This window comes from Thunnus maccoyii, chromosome 13 (genome assembly GCF_910596095.1).
Source record: "Thunnus maccoyii chromosome 13, fThuMac1.1, whole genome shotgun sequence".
In the NCBI taxonomy this organism is placed as follows: Eukaryota; Metazoa; Chordata; class Actinopteri; order Scombriformes; family Scombridae; genus Thunnus; species Thunnus maccoyii.
Genome location: NC_056545.1, coordinates 7183452 through 7206168, shown reverse-complemented (window position 1 = coordinate 7206168; position 22717 = coordinate 7183452). Strand labels below are relative to the sequence as shown.

Genomic DNA, 22717 nt, shown 5'->3' with positions numbered 1-22717 from the left:
GTTGTAGCTGCTGGAGGTGGAGCTAGTTTCAACTACTTCATATACAGTTAGACCATAAATCAGCATCAAACAGCTGTCAGCGGGTGTCCTGACTCCTTGCAAGAAACAGAAAGGTTGTTTTCCTTTCCCACTGCAGCACCATTCAGTTGTTTCAGTGATGGTTATGACCAATGAGCCATTGTTGGATGTTTACATTTTTTGTTATTCTGTAAGACATATGTTGCATGCAAACAGATGTCTTTTCTTCCTCTGCTTCCCCTCCTAAGTGATCAAAAAAATTCAAAAATAACAGATGGATTGAAATCTTTTAGGTGTTTTTATCTCTCAGTGGAGAAATCTGTCTGTTGTCTCTCTTGGCCCTGCACAAGAGGAGTAGCCTGCAGCCCTGGAAAAATTCAGCGCCATGCCGGGGAACAGTAGGGCAGATTATATCAATCATTGTACTTTGACTCTACAATTGTAGGACATTCTCCGGTTCTGCTTTGGATCCAGCTTCACACGGGACAATGAGGGAGGTTTGGTATCTAATTTAGAGGCGAATGAAGGAAGCTGCTCTTCGAGCCAGCAGCATCACGGCTCAGCATTTAATGGCCACCGTACAGTATTTCTCTGCTTCCTCTCCCTCAGACATGATAATAAGGGGCTTATTTGAACAGCACTTTGCTCAGATGGGTTTGGAAGGGAGCCAGTGGAGGCTGTGATCATGGCAGCGTCAACACAGCTGTAAATTACCACACAAGCCCCCGTACACATCCATCACACTATGTCTTGTGTTAAAATTCAATTTAAATGGCGTGGTGTGATTTCTCTTCTCTTCAGTACAGTTGGATGAGTTGCCTCCAGCAGGTTAACACATGCTCTGTCATACACATCTGTCCAAGATCCAGTTTTGGTGGGACTGTATTCCTCTCAATATTTAAAAAAAAAAAAGTGTTTGTGAGGAATAAGATTAAGATAAATGTCAAACAAAGTCTCACGAATCCTGCAAAAACATATTTAATAGAGTGCTTGCTTTTTTTTTGGCTTCAGACTGGTTTAGGTATGGAAGGAGCTTGTTGTTGGCATTGATGACAGTTGAGATAAACGGTGACTCACAGTTTTTCTGCAGAATAAACATCCTGTAAGGGATGAAACTGTTCACACAACATAAGTCTGAAAATTGCTAGTTTTTTTTTTTTTTTCGCTTGTTTGTCATGCATCCAAGAATTAAGCACAGTTCTACGCCTGCAGAAGGCAAAGAAGCAGCCATCTGTCACGGCCTTTGTTAGGGGTGTAAATCTTTGGGAATTAATGTCTTGCACTCCTAAAATTATAAGGGGCACCAGTCATCACTTGAAGAGAAAAATTTACTAATCAGTCTGTCTGAAAGTTGTGAACTCTAAATACAGGGATCTTCATCTCTGTTGTAAAAGAAAACACAAATACAACTTGACAGTAAATCAAGATATTTATTGAACTACCAATGGATAGGGATGAATGGGGAACAACTAAGCATATACACATATATACAACTAGAATAATAATGGATGAATGGAATCGAGGGTTGTCAAAAATTAGTGTGATTATGGGGCCGATATTCTAACTAAAGTCAAAAAAAATTAATTTAGGATCTAGCTCTTTCGCATCAATTTTCAAACAGAACACATGACAGATGGTTATTTTCCTACTGTTTCTGTGGTGATCGATGGCTGATGATGAGGTGAACTTCCCTTAGAGTGGCCGGACATGGCGAAGCAGACTCGGTGATCCTTGGGTCGCCAATGTGACAACCAGACGAGAACCTCTGCAGGTTCAGTGAAGCACTTTGGTTCGGCGCTTCCCCAGGAGAGTGAATCCAATGCTGGACAGTCTCACACTTCACGCAGCTTTCATAGACTACCTTTGTTGAATAGGGAAAGGCTGAAGTTGTGGCTAGTTCTGCTACTAATGGATGCTAACACTCAGGATGACTACTGCCAGCCAAAGAAGAGAAGAAATCCTAAACCAAAGCACTTTTTCCTAAAGAAAAATGCAGTTCCACATCAGACCACACCAAGCCATCATTATCAGGGTGGTACCTTGCTCTGCCTCCTACTAGGACACAATCAGTGGAAGGCTTAGCAGTGCTGACACCTGCTCTGAACAACTGAATAGTACCTCTCATCTCCTCCTACATTACTGGAGTTCCACTCAGCGAATGTTGTTTTTGTGTGTACAAGGACCGGACTGCCACCACATCGAACTTTGACTATCCTACATACAGCCAGTGAAGATGTATCACAAGTGACTTGAATGGCTTATCTTGTCATCTTTGTAAATGGAAAAACTCCATCATACAGCTATCAACTCTGCTTAGTACTATCGTTGATGTTAGATTTAAAATCCATTATCAAGACATCGCTGCTGTTAGTGATAAATTCCACAGTTATCCTGTCTCTTCAGACTCAATGGGGAGATGCAGCGGAACCTACAGTGAGCAGCGTGAGCTTCAGGGAGATGGATCGTCAAGGTCCCTTAAACATCAGTTTTGCACCACTCAGCATCACCTTGCCTTCCAGCCCCAGGATCTGGTTCTGGCTCTGGCTCAGGAAGCTCCCATAGAGATACTTTAGGAGGACAGGCTGAAAATAAGTGGCTGGTGAACAAATCAAAGCACATGGAACTTTTTAAAACATGCAGCAAATGTGGCTGTTGAGAGAGTGAGAAAATAGTGGAGCCAAATTAAAATTCAGTGGACCTGCTTGATCAAAGAGGGATGGCTGAAAACAATCTCCTGGACTACGGACTTTTTATTCCTTTTATTTTATAGGATTGTGTGCATCAGTGGTCACTGCTGCATCATTATTTGCGGCGTGCATAGATGGGAGGAGAATGGTGTTGAGTATATCTGTCATCACCCAGAGCGGCAGATAAGAAAAAAGTGGCTCCAAGCGGATTCATCTGCTTTCCAGGCTCTCAAAGGAGTTGTGATGGACAAGAATCTCCCTTGAGACTTAAAGCAGATGGCATGCTTCAAGCACACTGGTATGCCTTGTTTACAAAGTCAAATGTTTTTCATTCAAATTTACCTGTTTTGTTCAGCACCCACTAAATTAAAAAAAATGTCCACTGCTGTGAGGACTAGTACCACTGCTTTCCTGTCTACACTACAATAATAGTACTTACACCACTGCTACTTTCACACCCAGCTAGCAAACTCACACTTTTTCTATTTCTAGTTGTACAAATATTTCTACCAACTTGATTAGTAGGTAATTTGTCATCTGTGGACGTCGCACCAACTATAGATATGACTCCATGAGGGCCCGTACCCAGCTGGCGATCATGGATCATAACGTCAACATTGACAGACCACAGGCAACAGCAAAGGAATGCCAAGATGTGATAAATTACTGGGAATGTCTAGCAATGAACCCAGCACAGTCTAAATTGTTATGTTGTTATTTTACACTGTGTAGTATCTGTAAGATTAAGAAAAAAAAAGGTCATACTTATCTTTGTATAGACCTTGGAGAAAGACAAAAAACAGACACATACTTGCCAAAGTTAGCCCTGTTAGTATTGTTTGTTTTTAAGAAAAGAATTCTATGTTCTTGAATGAAAGGAAGAGACAAGCAGTCATTCTGAATCTGTGAGTGCTCATGATACTGTAGAAAAATGTTTACATAAACCAGTATTGTGTTCAAGGTGAACGCGGGTGTTCATAACATCTGCATTCATCTAAAACTACCAAGTGAAATTCATATGCGTCTATGAAAGCACCAAGCAGGCATTCTTTTATAACCTCCTGGAGTGTGTCCTGAAGAGGAGAAAGGACCAGATTGTTGTTTACTCGGAGCCTCAGCCCTGTCGTAAAACATGCTGAAGACTACTTCACAACCTTGCTCCTGTTACAAGGCCTGATAAGGCAGATTTACTAGCTCGACATATGTCAAGGCTCAAACAATAGTGAAGCTGAACTGAGCCAACAGCTTGATTTTCTTGTGAAGCATTTCTTATTCTCTTTTTATAAGACTGATTGCATATAGTTTTTTTATAACAATGATTGTATTCAGAAATTTGAAATAAAGAGACATAAACACAGGTGTACTATTGTTATTATTAATATCCTATTATTTTTATTATTTACATGATGGAATATTACAGTGTTCAGCATCAATATCTAAAAATATACAGTTATAAAAAAAATCATAAAATCAAACATGGGATAGGTTGGTACACAAATTAAAAATTCTGAGGATGTTTTCTGCCTCAAATAGATGTTCTGCCATTATAAAGATCAGGGTCAACAGACTGCTCAGCTTGACAATCAAAAGTACAGTTCTTGAAGAGTCAACTTGAGGGATAAGTTTGTATACGGAAATCATATCAGATAACCGTGAACATGTCCTCTTCCTCCTTGAACCCAGTGTAAGTGCCGGTGTGTGAGGGGTGCTTGCTTCTGCTGGCAGTAACGATGCAGCAAGGCAACACTCTTCTACTGCCATGACCATGGCGCTCTCCTTTGAAGCCTCACTCCAGCACCACGCAGTAGGCCACAATTCTGCATCGGCTAGAGGAGAGAAAAGGGTTGAGTTGATTTGTGAAAGTGTGAAGCCGAACTAAATTATGCAACAGTAATTACTCATCAGTCAGAGACATTTCTAGGTAAAGAAATGACATGCATGTGAACATGTTAGGTATACTTACTCTATGGATAGTTGCCCTTTTGGTATTTGGTTCCCATGGTCTTGGCTTCCTCTTCCAGTTTATTTTGTGCACTTGAAAAAATGTCTCCAGCACAGCCCTGTTGATTTCCATGATGTCAGACACTTACAGTTACAATCTGTCACTGGCAAAAACAAGCACTAGTAGTGAACGTACATCGATGCCCCCAAGGGATTACGTTGCAGCCCGTTGTGCTTTAGAAAATCGATTTTTGACATTTGTGAGTTGATTGAGAATCGTAGGAGATTCTTCCGTGAATCGATTTTTTTCACCGACCCCTAACTAGCCTTTGTCCAGTTCTCTGCCTGGTATCTCTGGTCGCAGCAGAGCTGTGGATGATGACTCTGGTTGGGAGATGAGAGGCTGTGTGGCAGCCGTGCTGGGTTCCTCCTCTCAATGCCTCAGTCTCTGCTCAGAGATCCACAACTTCAGCAGCAAAGAGCAACAGAGTTGGAGCCCAGGGGACGGACAGAGATTTGGAATAGATCCACAGTCAAAACTCCAAACTGGTTTTTCTATAACTCAATATTTCTGTCCAGATTAAGAATGATATCACACCATTTCAACTATCACAGTCTTCTTAATGGTGTCAAAAGGTTTTTTTTTGCCTAAGAATTTACTGCTTATGTTTTAGTTTATTTTGGCTGGACTGCAGAGGCTAGCCCTATAAACGCAAATGTCTGTGACTAACTGACTGAGTGATTTGATTACACCATTGGTAGGCCAATGGCTGAAAGTCGTCAGTCGCCTTGGCCGAGTGTCGCCATTTCCTGTATCTGTTGTTTCAAATTAAACGCTGGGCCTCTAGCGTTTCATACACGGCTCAGCCATATACTATGTTTTGATCTAGTCTTGTTCCCTCTACTCATACTGGTTCTTGAGTGGGAGTATAGAGTGAACTGAATCATTACACCTTCAGGATGATACTTATCTAAAAACAAATGAATTCCTTTGCCTGATTCCAGAGATAGGAATAGTATCAGAGAAAAGTCAAAACGTTGGGGAATCGCGCACCAAACTGCTGTGTAGCATTCTCAAAACTGCAATAACTGATGTCACCAAAGATGACAATTTGCCAGGAAACCACTTTTTCCTTTTTTGCTATGGTTGCCTAATTTGTGTTTTTTTTTACATTTGGATCAACAGCTTGTTGGATCTGCAATTGGTGCAGGCGTAGCCTTGTGTTTGCTACAGTAGTAAAGTGTACTATTTTAGAAAGCGAGAATTGGTTGCTTATGTTTCTGTGTGGGGAGCCAGGACAGTCAGGGCAAATTGACTTGTCTGCGAGGTGGTTGGGAAGAGGAAGAGGTAGAGGAGAAGGAGGAGCAGAGGGTGAGGTGGAACAGGAAATACAGGTAATTGTATCTCTGGGGGTCGAGGTGGATCTGTCTCTGATCTGACAGAACAGGGAGGGGAAGAAAAAAGAACAGAAAAAAGGCTTCCTCCTCTCACTCCGAGCTACTGTCGGCTCTCAGCAGGAGGAGAGGAAACAGAAGGGGAAAGTATTGACCTAAGGCGGTCTGATTCGTCCTCCTCAGAGACTGAATGGGCAGCTCTGTTCTTATCAGACACACAGCACTTTCACTAATACCAGCCATTCCTCTACTCCGAACAAAGGCAGTTCAAAGTCCTGGGTTTATCTTCAGTTTTGTTTGCCATGTGTAAAAATGCATGTTCCATGAAATTGAGGCAGCCACAACTAAGTGTCAAATTAACTTTTTTTTTTTCCCACAACAGAAACATTTCCATGAAAGGATTTTAGGAACAGAAGAACTTTTCCTGCCTTCTGACTGCAGAAATCTCGCTGTGGTTTCTAGGTTGGCAGGTCATACCCCTGAAAAAGGTCCCTCCACCTGAGGTTTTAGTGGGGCAGTATTGAAAGCACGAGCCTCAAGACTGCATCATCTTGTGTACAACAATAGAAGGGCTCGGAATGGGATTTTTTTTCTGTAATGTTTCAGTGTGATTGTGTACTAAGACAGACAAATAACCAGAAAACACACACCAGCCTTGCTGTTTTTTTCCAATCTCTCCTTCTACCACTGAACAAAATCTCCTCCAGCGCTGCAACTGCATCTATATATATATATTTCTATATTACTGCACATGGCTACTTTTTCATGAATTAATACAGTCAAATAAATCTGAACTCCCTTTTTATTCAGAACGTGCTTTCAAAAATCAAACTACAACAGTCTATAATATAGAAAGCTGTGTCTTTTCAATACTATTATATGTGTGACCCACCTCAGAACATAAACATTACAAACAAAACATAAATTCTTCACAGTGCATTACAAGTGTGCTATAATCAACAGAAATAAGGTTTTCACATAGCAGCTCTAAGACAGGGAACTTCCTGAATGTGGCAAACATTACAAACACGACAACAGGACAGTAATACTAAATGGCATCAACCTGCTAAGTAGTTTATATAGTGTAATGTATATAGTGAAGATAGTGTATCTTCATGTGGTACTTGTTCATAAGAGAAAATATCAAAACGTTAACATAAATGTCTTAACATTCAATTCAATTCTTTGTAAACCAAAATAAATGGTATAGGCCTAGCCTACCTATATTTGTCCCAGTATAATTGTAAATGTACCTTTTGACCTTTTCAGTAGAAGTTAAATATGACAAGTACAAAATTGCTCACTGCTCAGCATTTGGGAATTTGTAGGTTCTTATGTAAGAACACTAGGTGATTCACATGTTCTGGTTTGAGAGTGCTTCTTTTTGCAGCAACCATATAACCTGCAGTGGAGAATACTCTCTGCATACATGCTTGGACCTTGGATACACACATATCTCTTCAACAGCCTGGAGAGGAGAGGAAATGTGACCTCATGAACATGCCGCCACTTCAAGGGATCCTCAGTGACAGGCAGAGATGGGGCTTTACAGTATTGCTCCATATGCTCCTCAGCCCTGGCATAGGCCTTTCTTTTGCCTGTTGTAGGCCTATCGTCCTCCACAGGCAGCGTTTCTTCTTCTAGAGTGTCTGTTCCCCCAGGCACTTTATCCGCATCTGTCTACTCATTCTGTGTTTGAACAAAAGAAAGAACAGCATAAACTAGCAGTTAGCCCTTTCTCAGTCAATGCAACAGCTCACATCTATCAGGATAACTTTTTTTCTCAGTCTTATAAAACTTTTACTTATTGTAGCTACTTAATATTGAAATGAAAATGGAATGATGCAGCCTCTGTAGTCACTCCTCTGTAGATCTCCAGTCTCTCCTCTGTGAGGAAAGGTAGTTCTTTAAAAACAGGGATCCAGGACAGATGATGTATGAAGGATGTTCTTCTCTGCCTCAGTGTTGTACCGCTTAAGGAGATCTGCTTTGATGGCATGCTTGATCTATCGGATCATTTGTGAGTCTCCAATGGTGTCTGTCATGCTCTGGAGGAATTGTGTATTTAGTAAAGCAATGAGACAGTTGGATTGCTCTCCTCTGACATCAATGTAGTGGCATCATTGCCTTCACAGCGTCCTCTTCGTTTGACAAATGTTTCTCTGAGAGTGCCGAGGTCGGACTCTCCTCTTCTTACCTCAGGAGACAGCAAGGTGGCATAAATCGCAGGTTGTTGTTCCTCTCTACCATGTCATATGTGCTGTTCCACCTGGTGGTAACATAGGTTTTCAGTTTATGACGTGGTAGACCAAGAAGGTTCTGTTTTACTTGAAGATGGTCGTTCGAGGTAGTTCTGCGGTGGAAGAATGTTGATATCTGCTGGATTTGGAGACCACGGATATTTTAAGCACCTGCTGTGATGCGAGATTCAACATATGAGCAAAGCATTTCATATTTTCCGACTTGAGCTGCAACTATCATGTTAGATGCCTTGTCCATCACCAGCACTACATATGTTAGCTGCCAATCTTCCATGACATTAAACAGTAGCTCTGCCAGATGAGAACCTGTGTGACTGTGATAAATGGCTCTCATTTGCCGCACATGTGAGAAAAGCCGCCAATCCTCCTCGCTTATATAATGTGCTGTTATTGTTACATACGAGTCGGTTGCGACAGAAGTCCAGGAATCACATGTAATCGCTACTCGACTATCTTTACTCATTGACTCCATTACCTGGGCTTTTGTTTCGCTGTAGAGAGCAGGTATAGTTGTCAAAGCATTATATTTTTGTGAGGCAGATTCCACACAGTATGCATCTTGTCCAGTTTGTGCTTCCCAGTAAGTTCATAAAGTTCAGATGTCTGCTTTCAAAATACTGGATTCATTTTTTTATCACTTGCTGCTGATCTCTGCCTCCCTCCACCATATCTCCCAATATATAAAAATAATGTTAGCCTAACGTTCGCCCACAATTCAGTGCAAGAGATTAACATTGCTTCCAAAAGGTAACTGTAACTTTAACAACTTTCTTGTCCAGCTGAGGCCGCAAAATCAACAATCAACATTAGTAGACTATGATTTTGTGTAGGCTGTAATTCACAAAAAAATCACAATAAAATCTGTTAATTAGAAATTAATGGTAGGGTCAGTTCTGTCACTGCGGATGCAGAATTGTCCACGTCTGCATCATGATGCATCTTAGAATTGAGAAATTTCCACAATTCTTAACTAATAACACTAATTCTGAGAAATTAACAAAATTACAATACATGCTTTGTTGTTCCACAACAGAACAACTTGATGACAGATATAGAATAGATACATACGATAAGTAAATCACAGCCATGTATGATGCAGTTGTCAACTTCACACCTCAGGGCTTCATTCAAGCCTAAATGCTGAAGCTGTCAGGCAGCAGGCAAGAAAATGAATTTGTGAAGGAGAAGAAGAGAAAAAAATGCCTTGTATTACTCTCCAGAGCTCTTATTTTTCTTCCTCCTTTCACCAGCACCTTTAAGGTGATCATTCATGGGTGACAGCGATATTACCTGGGTACTATTCCTCTAAAAATGAAAGACCATTCTGGAAACTTTGTGGGAGCCAGCTAATATTAACACCTGATTTCTACCTTAGATGGCACTGCAGCGTCAGCACAAAGGGCCTGAATGCATCTTAAGCAAAGCCAAGGACAGTTTTTTGTTCATATTTCTAGCCAGACAGATCAAATAATGATTTAAAAAAAAAAATCCTAACTTTAATGACCAGGCTTCAATGAATAAAGACATCAGTAGCACATTAGTTGACACACATGACAGACAGGCTCTGCAGCTGAGGATGCATAGTGAAAAAATTGCCAAGGAAGGATAACAAGTTGAGTTTGTGGAAAATATTAAAGTAAAAATGTCAAAGATCGCCGTTTCATTCTCTTCGGTGGCACCTATGGGGATAAGCAATAATTGCAGGTGTGCTTTTGGACCTCCCTTCCCACAGATCCAGCTAGTGTCAACTGTGTGACGTCAGTAACCGTAAAAAACAGTACACCTCTTCACACACAAGTGAGTTGAAGAGCGAGTCTGTTGCGTTAGCTCCGCATACCCTGTCTGGCGGACCAACTACTGCTGCTTTACTTAAATAAAAATCTTTGACTTAATTATTTTAAGGTATGCTAGATGTATGTCCTTTTGAACTGCCAAATACTCAACTCAACTCAACTTTATTTATTTATGCAGCACCTTCATACAAACATGCAGCCCAAAGTGCTTCACATAGCAAAATGAAAACATAGACCAAAAAAATAAAAATAGACAGCAACGAATACAATTTTTCAAGACTGAACTAACAAAACATTGAAAATAAATAAAATAAACACCAGGGATAACAATAATATGAAAAACAATTATATTAAATTACTCCAAATTAAAAGCCAGATTAAAAAGGATAGGTCTTTAATTTCCTTTTAAAAACACAGAGAGAGCTGCCGTTCTAATATCCGGAGGCAGTGTGTTCCACAGTTTATGGTCATAAAAACAGAAGACAGCCTCAGCGGTACTTTTATGAGAAACATAAGGAACGTTTAAAAGAGGAGCGGTGGAGGACTTAAGTGATCTGGCTAGAACATAAAATGAAGGAAAATCTCTGATGTAGGAGGCAGCAAAGCTTTATAAACAAGTAAAATAACTTAAAAATCAAATTTGGAAAGATACGGGTAGCCAGTGTAGTGTCAGGGGGGTGATGTGATCCATTTTCTTTGTTTTAGTTAAAACTCTGGCCACAGCATTCTGAACTAGTTTTTTTATACACTTTTTAGGTAATCCAGTAAAAAGGGAATTACAATAGTCTAAACAGCTGTAATAAAAGCGTGAATGAGCATTTCAGCATCTTTCTGCGTTAAAAAAAGGTCTGACTTGGCAAGACCACCAAGCACTGATTGCATGTTTTTTCTCTTGCTGTTTTGGGTCCTATTAAAAGAATTTTACAGTTTTTTCCTCATTTAGTTTTAAAAAGTTATTACCCATCCATACATTCATGTAATTGAGACAGGCAATGACAGCATGCAGGTCATTGAGATGTACAACTGTGTATCATCAGCATAAAAATGGTAATGACATGGTGATGGTTAATAATGTTTCCAAATGGGAGCACACTATATATAATGAAAACGACATTGGGCCGAGAATGCTTCCCTGAGGAATACCATATTCAATACCATGAGTCTCTGATACATAAGCACCCAAGCTTACAAAAACACTGTCAACCAGTTAAATAAGACTGAAACCAGGCTAAAAGACAGTCAGAGAGACTCACCCATTTCTCAAGTCTGTCATTTAAAATTTTGTGGTCAATTATATGGAATGCTGCACTGAGGTCTAAGAGAAGAAGGACAGCCACGTTGTTTACATCCACAATAATTCTCAGGTCAAGTACAACTTTCAGTAGGGCTGTTTCTGTGCTGCAGTTTGCTCAATAACCAGATTGGAGTTTTCCTAAAATGCCTTTATTGGTTAGGTGAACAAGTAGTCCATTAAAAACAGTTTTCTCTAAAAGTTTACCAATGAAAGGTAGATTAGAAATGGGTCGCTATTTGTTTATCTCTGAGTAATCTTGGATGTCTTGTGGAGAGGTTTTACCATTGAAGTCTTGAAAGCTCTGGGGAAGATGCCTAAATTAAGAGAGGAGTTTATTTTACCTGTTGTTACCTGGGAAAGGCTATGGAGGCAGGATTTAAACAGCTTGGTTGGGATGAGGTCTAGAACACAAGTGGAAGACTTCATCTTAATAATTACTTCACTGATGGCATCTTCTGACATCATGTCAAAGAATGACATTATAGATGGAGGCCCATGAGCAGGGAGATCCCAGGGAGTTTGAATGTTTGCATTTACAATGCTGGCTCTAATAGAAAAAAATGAAGAAAAATGAAGCAAATTCTTTGCATTTAAGAGCTGATGAGTTATCATGAGGACTGAGAGCAGGAGATAGATTTATTAGATTGTCAGTTTTGGAATAAAAGCACTTTGGGATTGTTTTGTTTTTCTGAAATAATCTTTGAGAAATGGGCTTGTCTTCCTTTCTTGAATGCATTATAGTAAATTATAACTTGATCTTTAAAAATGATAAAATAAACATGTAGTTTGCCCAATACACAACCTTTAACTCTTTATCTCAAAGAATCAATCAAAGAAAGTGTGCCTGATAGAGAAAGCAACTTGGTCCATGTCTCTCTAGCATGTTGGTGCTGTATTTGCTGCGTAATGTCCCACAACAGCTGCTGAGAGCCTAAACCCACAGCAGTAGCACCAATCCCACCCTATCTGACTGAATAGCAAACATAATCTGCTGTTGGGCAGATTAACAGAGGACCACAGCAGCATGGAAATGAGGTTAGACAGCCAGCGTTTCAGAGAGGCTCGTCGTAATCTGTAAATCCCTCCATCGAGGTCACCAGAAGGAAAACTGATGGACCACTGACTGACTGCGGTTTCAGTGTCCTCCATATTGTCCTAATTCAGGTGTTATTCACATTTCAGGACTGATTTGTCAAGTGATTCAGCAATGCTGCTCCAGCCCAGTCACAATGACTGAGAAATGTTGGCGGATCATCGTACTGGGACACGTTTTCTGATAGTCACAGAAGTCCAATAATTAATTTGACTACTGTTCTAAATTATTCTGTAAGTTATTTCAAATTGCAAGTTCTTGTGACAGTTGATACTTGGAAACAGTTAAGCTAACACTCTGCTAACTGAAAGTATCTTTAATCTATATTTTATGTGTCACTCATAGTGATGAAACTACAGAGAATTAGCAGCGACTCTGCAGGTCCCCTCAGCTTTACAGAACTTTATAACGAGTTTCAGCTCATTGTTTAGCTGTCCAGCTGCAACTTTACGGCTTTGGTTCACTTGCAGTGCTCTCATAGCATCATTTTCAGCTACAGCAGGCAGCTGTTTTCAGAGAAAACTCTCTAAAAATCCACTCATGCTACCTGCTCAGCACCAAAACGGCAAACAGACACAGTTAGCAACTAGCTGGTGAACATAGTGGAGCCAGATATTTCCCTCAGGAGTTGGTAGAGAAAAAAAACAAGAGCTAAAAGAGAGTAAATACTGGACTTATATTCAGGTGGACAGAAACACAACCCCAAATGAATGATAATGTTGCTCCATAACTTCTTGAAGTGGAAATAAGCAACTGTTTGCTAACAAGCTCAACACATCAACTTAAAAAGTGATGATATGTCAGTATTGTGTTCATAACTTGTTTATGCTGTTCCCAAGTTAATACAAGTAAAAACACTCCAAGCTATCATGACACAGAAAATAATGGAATCGTCTCCACCTAGTCCATTATTTTTGTATAACAGATCATCTTGTTGTTTAGACATGTCATTCAGACATATTACTTTGAGCAGACCAGTGGACAAGCCACTGCAGGATGTAAATAATGGAAGCCATGAACACACCAGTATTTCCTGTTAGCAGTGTGGATATGCTGTTCAGATTTAAGCTCTTACAGTCACACATTATGATGAACTTTTTGTGTCAGTTGAAATTTGACAACTTGGACTGTGATCTTAGGCAGACTTTACCCGAAATATTCACTACTTCGTTGGCTGTTTGAGGGCAGCTTCCTGGTCAGTAAACCTTAATATTTTACATTTTACGAGTTGAAAAGGACTGCCTGAGTGCACTATCAGTTATGATCTGTGTGAGGCTAACAGTAGGAGCTTGAAGCAATGTGGGTGGAGGAGTAGGTTCAGTGCACTAACCTTCAGTACTCTGAAGGCTTTTTTTCAGAATTTGGGGTATGCTTTTAAGATGTTGCTGTTTTTGCATGTCACATATAAGACGTTTTGGGGCCTGTCAGTTAATGAGTGCATGTTGGATCGTGGTGTTGTCCCTCCAAAGTCCTATCAGTGTGTTTGTGCCGCGCCTTGAATATTAATAGAGCGGAAAAGCGCCTAGAGTAGAATGAGTTTGTGGCAGCATGGAGCTTCAGTTTTCTGATGATGGTGATTAGAAGAGTAGAGGAAGGCAATACTCTGCTGTGTAGTACAGCAGAGAAACAGATGAGCGTGTTTGGTGCTGCCTTATTTTCAGCTTGGCTTTGATGCCTCATCTGGGCTGGCTTATGTGAGTTGGTTGTGAATGTGCAGTCTGGATCTGGGGTTGTCGTGTTAACGCTTCTTGTATTACATCCACTACATTGCATTATTGCAATTGCACCATTGAACTAATGTACAGGCACCCTGCAGAGCTTTTATTGTAAACATTATTTTTTCACATTCAGTATTTCCCACACATCACATTGTGTGTACTCTTTCGTTACATGAGATTCCACCAAACAACACTGCATGAATCAATAAATAAAAGTTTCTGTATTCTCGGACACAGTGAAATTATTTTTTTTAGTGGAAAAAAAATGTCAGTAGAAACCTTTTAAACCACTTCTCTTGTCCGCCTCTATGCTCAGTATGGTACAAACACACTCAATTAAAAGGAAATGTGTGGGTTGTGACAGGTAACAAAAGATTCAAGCTGGGACAGTATAATTACTGTATGTGGCATGACATTTGTAAATATTTTCTTTATTTCCTATGAACTATTGCACTTTCATTTAGATAAATCTGGCACATGTATTTAAGATTCAAAAGATGTTATTACCATTTACACAGGCACAAGGCACGTACATGTTTGAATTCTTGTGCAATTAACTCAGATTAAAAAAGAAACACATTTACAATAAATTACAGAAAAAACAGATATTGAAGCACAGTGTAGCAGAATGTTGTACGAGAATATAAATTAGGGCTAATATTATCATAATGTGTATGTTGAAGCTGATCAGGATCTAGATGCATTTTAAACATTTTCTACTGTTACATCTTTTAAAAAAACAATTGTAATGATTGTAGTGTCGATCGAGGTTTGCACTCTCGGAGAAAGTGTCTCCTCCCCCGGGCTGCGTGCTTATCTGTTTTCTGATCAGCAGTGCTTCTTTTTTCACATGATATTTACTTGAAAGAATCATTCAGTTATCAGCTCCTATAAATCAACTGTGATGTCGCTTGTGTGACATTTCACTGAACAAATGTGAAGACTGAATTTTTTAGGATAGCTGTAGTTATCATGGGTACATTTTATAGAGTTTAAGGGGACCTATTATGCTCATTTCCAGCTCCATATTTTTACTTTGGGACTCCACTCGAGTAACTCTGCATGATTCACGGTTGGGCTGCTCGATTATGGCAAAAATCATAATCACAATTATTGTGGTCGATATTGAGATCACGATTAATTAACACCATTAGTTGTTGACTTTGGAAACTGCATGCATTTTTGGAACTTTTAAAAATCACTTTTTGAGAGTGGATTTCCTTGAACTTTAAATGTAAATCAATGGAAAAACAAAAATTAAATGTTAAAAAAGGGATTCTCTGTTCTCAAGACAAAACGAGAGTGTTATTGCAAATTGGAATGCGGCACAATAATTGTTTTATCTCGATTATCTTGTTTTCATAATTGAAATAGTAATTGAAAATAAAATTCTATTAATCGAGCAGCCCTAATTCACAGTTCAAAAAACTCCTTATATTGGCCCTTTATGCAGCCCCTCAGTTAAGCCTCTGTCTCTTAACAGGCAGTCTTAGCTCCTGTCTCTTTAAGGCCTCCCTCCTAATGAGCCTGCTCTGTTCTGATTGGCCAGCTTTCCGAAAGCTTGCCAAGGGACAGCCGTATCAGGGTTGTGTTAAGTTACTGCCGATGACAACCCAACATTTCCTGCTTCACTGTTTCAAAAAAGCTTTTAAATGACAAAATAACAGGAGACTTTTATTGTGAAGAATTTACAGGAAATTAAACATGTTCCTCACCAAATTAGCAGAGCTTCATTCGCTGCGCTAAAAACCGGTCGACACATTGAAATATGAAGATATTTGGAGCTGTTGAAATACTGCAGGGAGGAATAGTACAAGCAGAAACAGCCATAGTGATGATGATGTTAGATGAAGAGCTGCAGACAACCTGCACACCCCCTACAGGTAAACAACTTATTTTACTTTGCCCCCTGCTGTGGAATGGAAAAACACTCACAGCGTGCCAGCTCGACTCATCATGGCTCGGCGTGACTACCCCCAAAACAAAGGAAAAATGCCATAACCACCACTGATGTCAGCTCGGGCTGAAAGTAGAAAAAACTGTTGGAAACCAAGCGTTCAGAGCAGTCTGAAGCCAGTGCTTTTTGCTGACAGGGATTACTTCTTTACCTCATTATTTGAGACTTTGGCCACGTTTAATACGAACATCCGACATTGTAACATTATATATATGACTGAAAATGAGGAAAAGCATATTTAATGTCTGCCATGAGCAGCTTGAATTCAAAAGGTCCAGTTATTGATTTTTATGACTGTTTTCTAGTTTTCCAAGAATAACATGAGCATTGGTTGTACTGGTTTTAGCCATGTTAGCGGCATTACTCTAGCAATGACAATGTCCTTTGGTCAGTCCACAACTTTGGTCCAGACAAATATTGGATGCACTGCCATTAAATTAGACACATACTTAGATTCAAGGCCCCAGAAGATGAAGTCAGAGAGCTTCCAGAAATGATGGTTAACTGGCTTTCAAGGGAGTGTGTGTTGTGAGTCTCTCCTTTGCAGAAGTCTTTAACTCTTCTTACCCAACTTTAAGTTTATCATATCCCCCATCTGTTCCTCAAGATTATTCTGTCTTTTTCATACTCATCCTCTTTTTCTGTCTGTCTCAATTACTTTCTTGTGTTTCAACGCCCGCCCACATTCTGCTTCCACAGAACTAAACATGTGCACGCATTAGCTGAGAAGTTTTCCTCTCTCCTTGTCTTGTTTTTCAAGGTCTTGTTGAGCAGCAAGAAAAGCCCCAGAGGAATATCATGGCGACGTGCACTGAAATTTTAATCAGGAGGAAATGGGGCGGCACAATCTTGCTTCTTTTTTAGTATAAATTTGCACAGATGGACTCTTGCTGCTTGTCAGGTCCTTGTGTGACACACTGAGGGCGTCTGCCTCCGACAGATAGGAGAAGAAGAGTGGTAGAGGGGGTGAGAGAGGGAAGAAGATGAAAAAGAGGGAAGGAGGACAGAGAACTGAAAGGATTTTTTTAATATATATTAGCATCTCTGAGTCAAAGCAGAGGCCAGTCAGGGTGGTGAATAATAGGTTACATATTCATCATTCACACACACACACATACACTGAAATGTTCACACACCATTCAAGGCTTTTTGTGTATCAGGGTGACCTAGATAGTCTGATTGTGCATGGACAGAAGATGCAGAGGTGTATATAAAAGCTATTATTGAAAGAGTCTGAGAATTTAGAGTAAACATTGAGACTCTTTCCGGGCTATTTCTTTGCCGTGCTCATTAGTCATTAGTCTAAGTCTTTGCTCAGAGCCAAGATATACTCCAACAAATAAACAAATTATATAACATGTTAGTTAGAAAGCTTCAGAGCTGCAGGTAGGTGGATTTTGTTACTTTTCAACAGAGCCAGGCTGGCTGTTTCCCCCTGTTTCCAGTCATTGTGCTAAGCTAAGTTAGCCGGCTGCTGGTGGTAGCTTCATCTTTAGCGTCTTTTCAACTGTTGGCAAGAAAGTGAAAAATAAAGTTGAGAAAACTCTAAGAAGTGACGCAACCAGCTGCAGCGTCCCTTTGAGTTTACTGTAGGGCTAGCTAGCAGTGTCAACTATTCAAAGGTTATACCGTCTGTTTAGTGAAACCTGTATGTTAGGTTTTTAAACCTAGGTTTAGGTTTAGGACATGAATAGAAGCCTAGAGATCAAAACAGCAAAGATTAACCTGCTCTACTACCTGAATTCATCCAATCTCAATATCTTTATTCAAAGGAAAGCAGAATCTAACATGATGAGTTCTAATTCTAAATCCTAATTCTACACGTATAATTTTTGCAGCCCTAACATTGAAAAACCACGTTTTAAGCTGTATTTATACAACACAAGGTGTTAACGGCAGTTTTACCACCACAACATTAGACAGATCTATCGTATATAATCACACTGTATCATGCCTTAACTATTTTCCCTATATAGTAACTGTGTTTCTGTTCTTTCATTTATTGATAGAAAGCGGGTGATCATGGCGAACACAAGGTTTTCAGTGGTAATGGCTTTACTAATGTGCATTACTGAGAAGGAGCACATAGCTGAGCCTTTCTTCAACCTCCTTAATGTTCTCCTCTATCAACAGTATCCACCAGCATTAAAAATTTGTAGGAAAAATGCTGCTGTAGCCTCAACATGTGGTTACATTCTTGAGGAGCTGGCCTTGGTGTCGTCATGTCGTGGTCTCTGAATGTACTTGGTAACCCCTTAACGCAGAACTTTAAATCCCCCTGTAATAACTTCACCCATCATATTGTTAGTCTTATTTTTAGTAAATAAACTATATAAATAAATTATATACTTCATAATTCTGATCTTAACCATTAAACCAAAGTCTTAACCCTTAAATAAATGTTTAACGTTGTGGGGACTATTTTGTTGCTGATGGGTCGAGAGTCCCCACAATGTTTCTTTGTGTGTTACTGTTAGTATTAACCTGATGCTACGTACCTCACACCTTAACTAAAAAAACTTACCTTAACTCCAACCTTAACCCTAAAACCAGGTCTTGACCCCTAATTAATCATTTGAAAATGTCCTCATTGTCACGCTCTGCAACACGGTCCTCACAAAGACTGAAATACAAGAACACGCACACACTCGCACATGCAACGATAGTCCTCAAACCAAAGTTCTGTGTGTATATACTGTGCATTAGTTTGTTATTCGGTGTCATATTCCTCTAAACCAGCAGTCTGATTAATAATTCATGGTATTTCATGCAGTCAGTGGTGCCATTTGTATTTAAAGTGTTTCACTAATTGCCTCCTCCCATCGAGCTAATTATTTCTCCATTGTGCTGTGATCCTGTAATTCACGATGCCGAGTAACTGAAAGTCACCGAGTGTGTAGAATGACTAAGTGGAAGAAAAAAACAGCCCCTGCCTTTTGTATGCTGAGCTGCAGTGTATCTGTCTGCATGTGTGTGGTTGTGTATATAAGGCCTCCGCTGAGTTGTGCGTCACAGCATTGATATTCACCTCACAGGGTCGTCAAGCATGAAATAGAAGAGTACACTTTCTGTGGATAAACTCTCAGCAGAACGCTGTTGGATAGTGAGAGTCTGCTACTCGACTGACACTGATACTGACAGAAAAAAAAATCCTTTTGTGTGTGCTGCCCTGTTTTATAACTATGTAACACTTCTCAAAGGTGCACACCATTGCTTGTGCATGTTTTAGCTTATTAAACAAAGAAATGATGCATATTTTACGTTAACATTTCTCAGTGTTTCCTAGGTTGTGGGTTGATGGGGAACTCAAACACGTCCAACACTTGAGATTCAGCTGCAAAAAAATGTCATATTCACAAGCTAATTTCCAGTGGGGGGAAAAAGTCAGTTTTTCAATCTACAGTACATGATTGCACAAATACACTATTCCGACAGACTCTTCAATGAATGTGAAATTTTAACTGCACTGCCAGACGGATTTCTGAGATTCATAAATAATATTTACCAACATGTTAATTTGGGCGTGAATAAAAATGAACACTGGTAATGGGAAAAATAGATATTTTTAGATTTAATTATAAACTATGAAAATCTACTAGCAGAGAAAATTTGCCATCGATAATCACAATTACCAGTTAGTGACATTTTTATCAATTATGTTATTGTCATGTGATAATGCAATAGCAAGCAGGAACTGTTTAAACTCTGGCATGTGTTGCATTTATAGACACTGTGACATTTGAGATTTTTAAATCAGCTGCTAAATGTTAAGACAAACCCTCTCAATCCAAGATATGACCAAATTTATATGATAACAGTGTTCATATCTGCTTGTTGTTTAGATTTTCCCACAACGTAGCCCATGAATTGAGATGCTCAGATGCCTTAAAAGCACAGTGTCTTTGCACTTTACCATGAAGTCACAACGTATCTTGTACCACAAAGTAATGATGGATTGTCTGCTGGATCTCCAGAAAGTTTCAGATATCTTCATATGTACTTCCATAGTGCAGTTATATTATTTAAAACCCAACAGTTACATGGAAATCACTCTAAAAACCGATGGTGCTTTTGGACAATGACTGGCAGAAATGCAATGAGAAACTACTGGTATGATCCTGTCAACCGGATTTCAATGCAGGAGAAATGTAAGAAATGTCTGCGTGTATGACAGCATTTATGACTGTGTTTGTATGTGCTTGTGTTTGTCTACAGGGAGTAAACCGGATGGGGAAGGACGCACAGGTAGGACGAGACGGCGTGCGGAGGAGAGACTGGCACGACTACGATGCAATCAAAAGAGACGCCGCTCGATCTGGTTGGTCCAAAGCTCCTCATACTCACTCCTCATAAATATTCTGCCAAATCTAGAACATGTATAAATTTTTCATAGTTATACAAAACTCACATATAGAAAGATTCCTACATTTAACACCAGATCTGAATATTTAACTCTCACTTATTGTCTCATTCCTTCTCTGGGTTGTATTGCTCTCCAGCTCTGCAGTAGCGGTGTAAATCTATGCTGTCAATGCTGTTCCGCTGCCATAAATACTGTTTATTTGCTACAATAATCACCAAGTCAGTTTTATTTTTTGCTCAGGGAAATCCAAACAGTCTTTCCAAACACTGTAAATTAGTTGAAATGTGTTTATCCCTGAAATGATCCATTAAAAGATGAAAAGTTATTTTCTACAATTGATACCTTTTTTTAGGAGGGAAAGTGGATCATCTCTACCTAATGAGACGTGGGTGTCTGTGAACGATTGATGATGAGAGTTGTTTTTGTTCTCCAGGTAACCACAGGTCCCTCGTTCTCCTGTGATGAATCTGCATGATATTAACCAGCGAAAAATATAAAACTGTCTGTAGCAGTTCAGCTGTTTAGAGTTTATATTTATTTCATCATGTTTCATCATCAGTGTCCTCGCTCTGAACGCCCAGGCTTTGATTTACACAGTATGGTTGTAAACAAATATTTGTATTATTGTTTATTTATTTATGCATCACTTCTGATTTAACTAACCCACAACTGGACATTGGTTTTAGGTGCTTTGCTAGTTATTTTTTCCTGGTATACTAATACTATGCTAATTTTAGTTATACAACTTTTGATATTTAGTCTTAAACACTGTTAGAATTTATATTTGAAAATAAGTTTTAAAGTTTTTTTGTACACTGTTCTTCTGGTCAGTTTCTTGTTTTTTCTTTTATTTAATGATGGAATTGGCCCCATTTCCATTTATATTGGCATCGAAGTTCTTGAAACCTGTCTGGCCCCTGACAAACATAGCTGTGAAACCGTTAATTAGCATTGATTTTGACTTCTGTGTTGTTCAGTCTGTTATTTGTGTTCAGTCTCAGTGTAAAAAAACCTTCTCACCAACTGTTTGTGTGAGGACAACCTTGAGGCACACTGCTTTTAATATGCTTTCAGAAATAAACGATTTTGTTCATAATCTTATCCAAATGAAAGTGGGAAACTTTCTCCCTCCAAGCAATTAAAACAAGCTAATATTTTAAAAAAAAGTTTTGTAGATTTTTGATAATTGCTGTACAATACGTGTGTCTGTAGAGATACAAGTTTGGCAAAGTTGGTACCCTGAGGTATTGTTGAGGTCTTTATAGTGAACTCTGTGTGTTTGTGTTTAATGCAGGTAACGGTGAACAGGGGAAGCCATTCCCCCTGACAGATGCTGACCGGGTCGACCAGGCCTACAGGGAGAACGGCTTCAACATTTATGTCAGCGACAGGATCTCTCTCAACCGCTCCCTCCCGGACATCCGCCATCAAAAGTGAGTTGTGTGTGTGTGTGTGTTTGTCTAAGGCAGGGAGAGGCGTTGAGAGAGAGCATGAGACGTGAGGAGAAGTAGAACGATTAGGTATTTAGGTGTGGCCACTTTTAGATTAAAATCTGATACAGAAGGTGATGCCTCAAACACGTTTGTATGTTTACAGAGTTTACAGAGTTGTAAATTGGACCAATAAGGTTAAATTCAGCTTTATTAAGGGTTCCTCTGAGTGCATGTATCTCCAGAGTTATAACTGCAAATACATATTGCTATTACTACACTGTTAATGTGGAGTTAAACTGGAAAAGTCATTTTCAGTTGCATTCAAAAGAACTTAGGAAATCACTGTGAGAGAAATCTTGAGTTACTAATTCATACTGACAAAATAAGCGTATCATAACTGATACTGAGTTCTATACAGATTTAATGAAACAACTATAGTAACTGATGATAAACTGTAAATATTGAAAAATTGTCCAAACTACTGAAAAAACCGCAATGAATAGTCAATTAATCCGACTACTAATTTTCTAAGAAAAACATCTAAAATTCTCTGATTCCAGCTTCTTAAATGTGAATATTTTCTGGTGTCTTTAGTCTTCTGTGATAGTAAACTGCATATCTTTAGGTTGAGGACTGTTGGAAGTTACATCTTGGTCTTTGGGAAACAGTGATTGACATTGTTCATTATTTCTTGACATCTCATTAAACAAACAACTAATCAATTAATCTAGAAAATAACTGACTTATTAATTGATGAGGAAAAT

The 22717-nt window shown here is 39.3% G+C and overlaps 1 protein-coding gene across 2 annotated transcripts in view; it reads left to right on the top strand.

Moving 5' to 3' along the window:
* Positions 1-22717, top strand: part of LOC121909886 (polypeptide N-acetylgalactosaminyltransferase 10-like) — a 104991-nt gene that overhangs the window by 19612 nt on the left and 62662 nt on the right. The window contains exons 1-3 of one of the 2 annotated variants that reach the window (XM_042430713.1): positions 20096-20267; positions 20373-20475; positions 21815-21953. In XM_042430713.1, coding sequence (XP_042286647.1) covers positions 20220-20267; positions 20373-20475; positions 21815-21953 — 290 coding nt within the window. In that variant the 5' untranslated portion in view covers positions 20096-20219. Of the gene's footprint in view, positions 1-20095; positions 20268-20372; positions 20476-21814; positions 21954-22717 lie in introns of those variants that run through there. The other variant, XM_042430712.1, reaches the window with a different exon arrangement.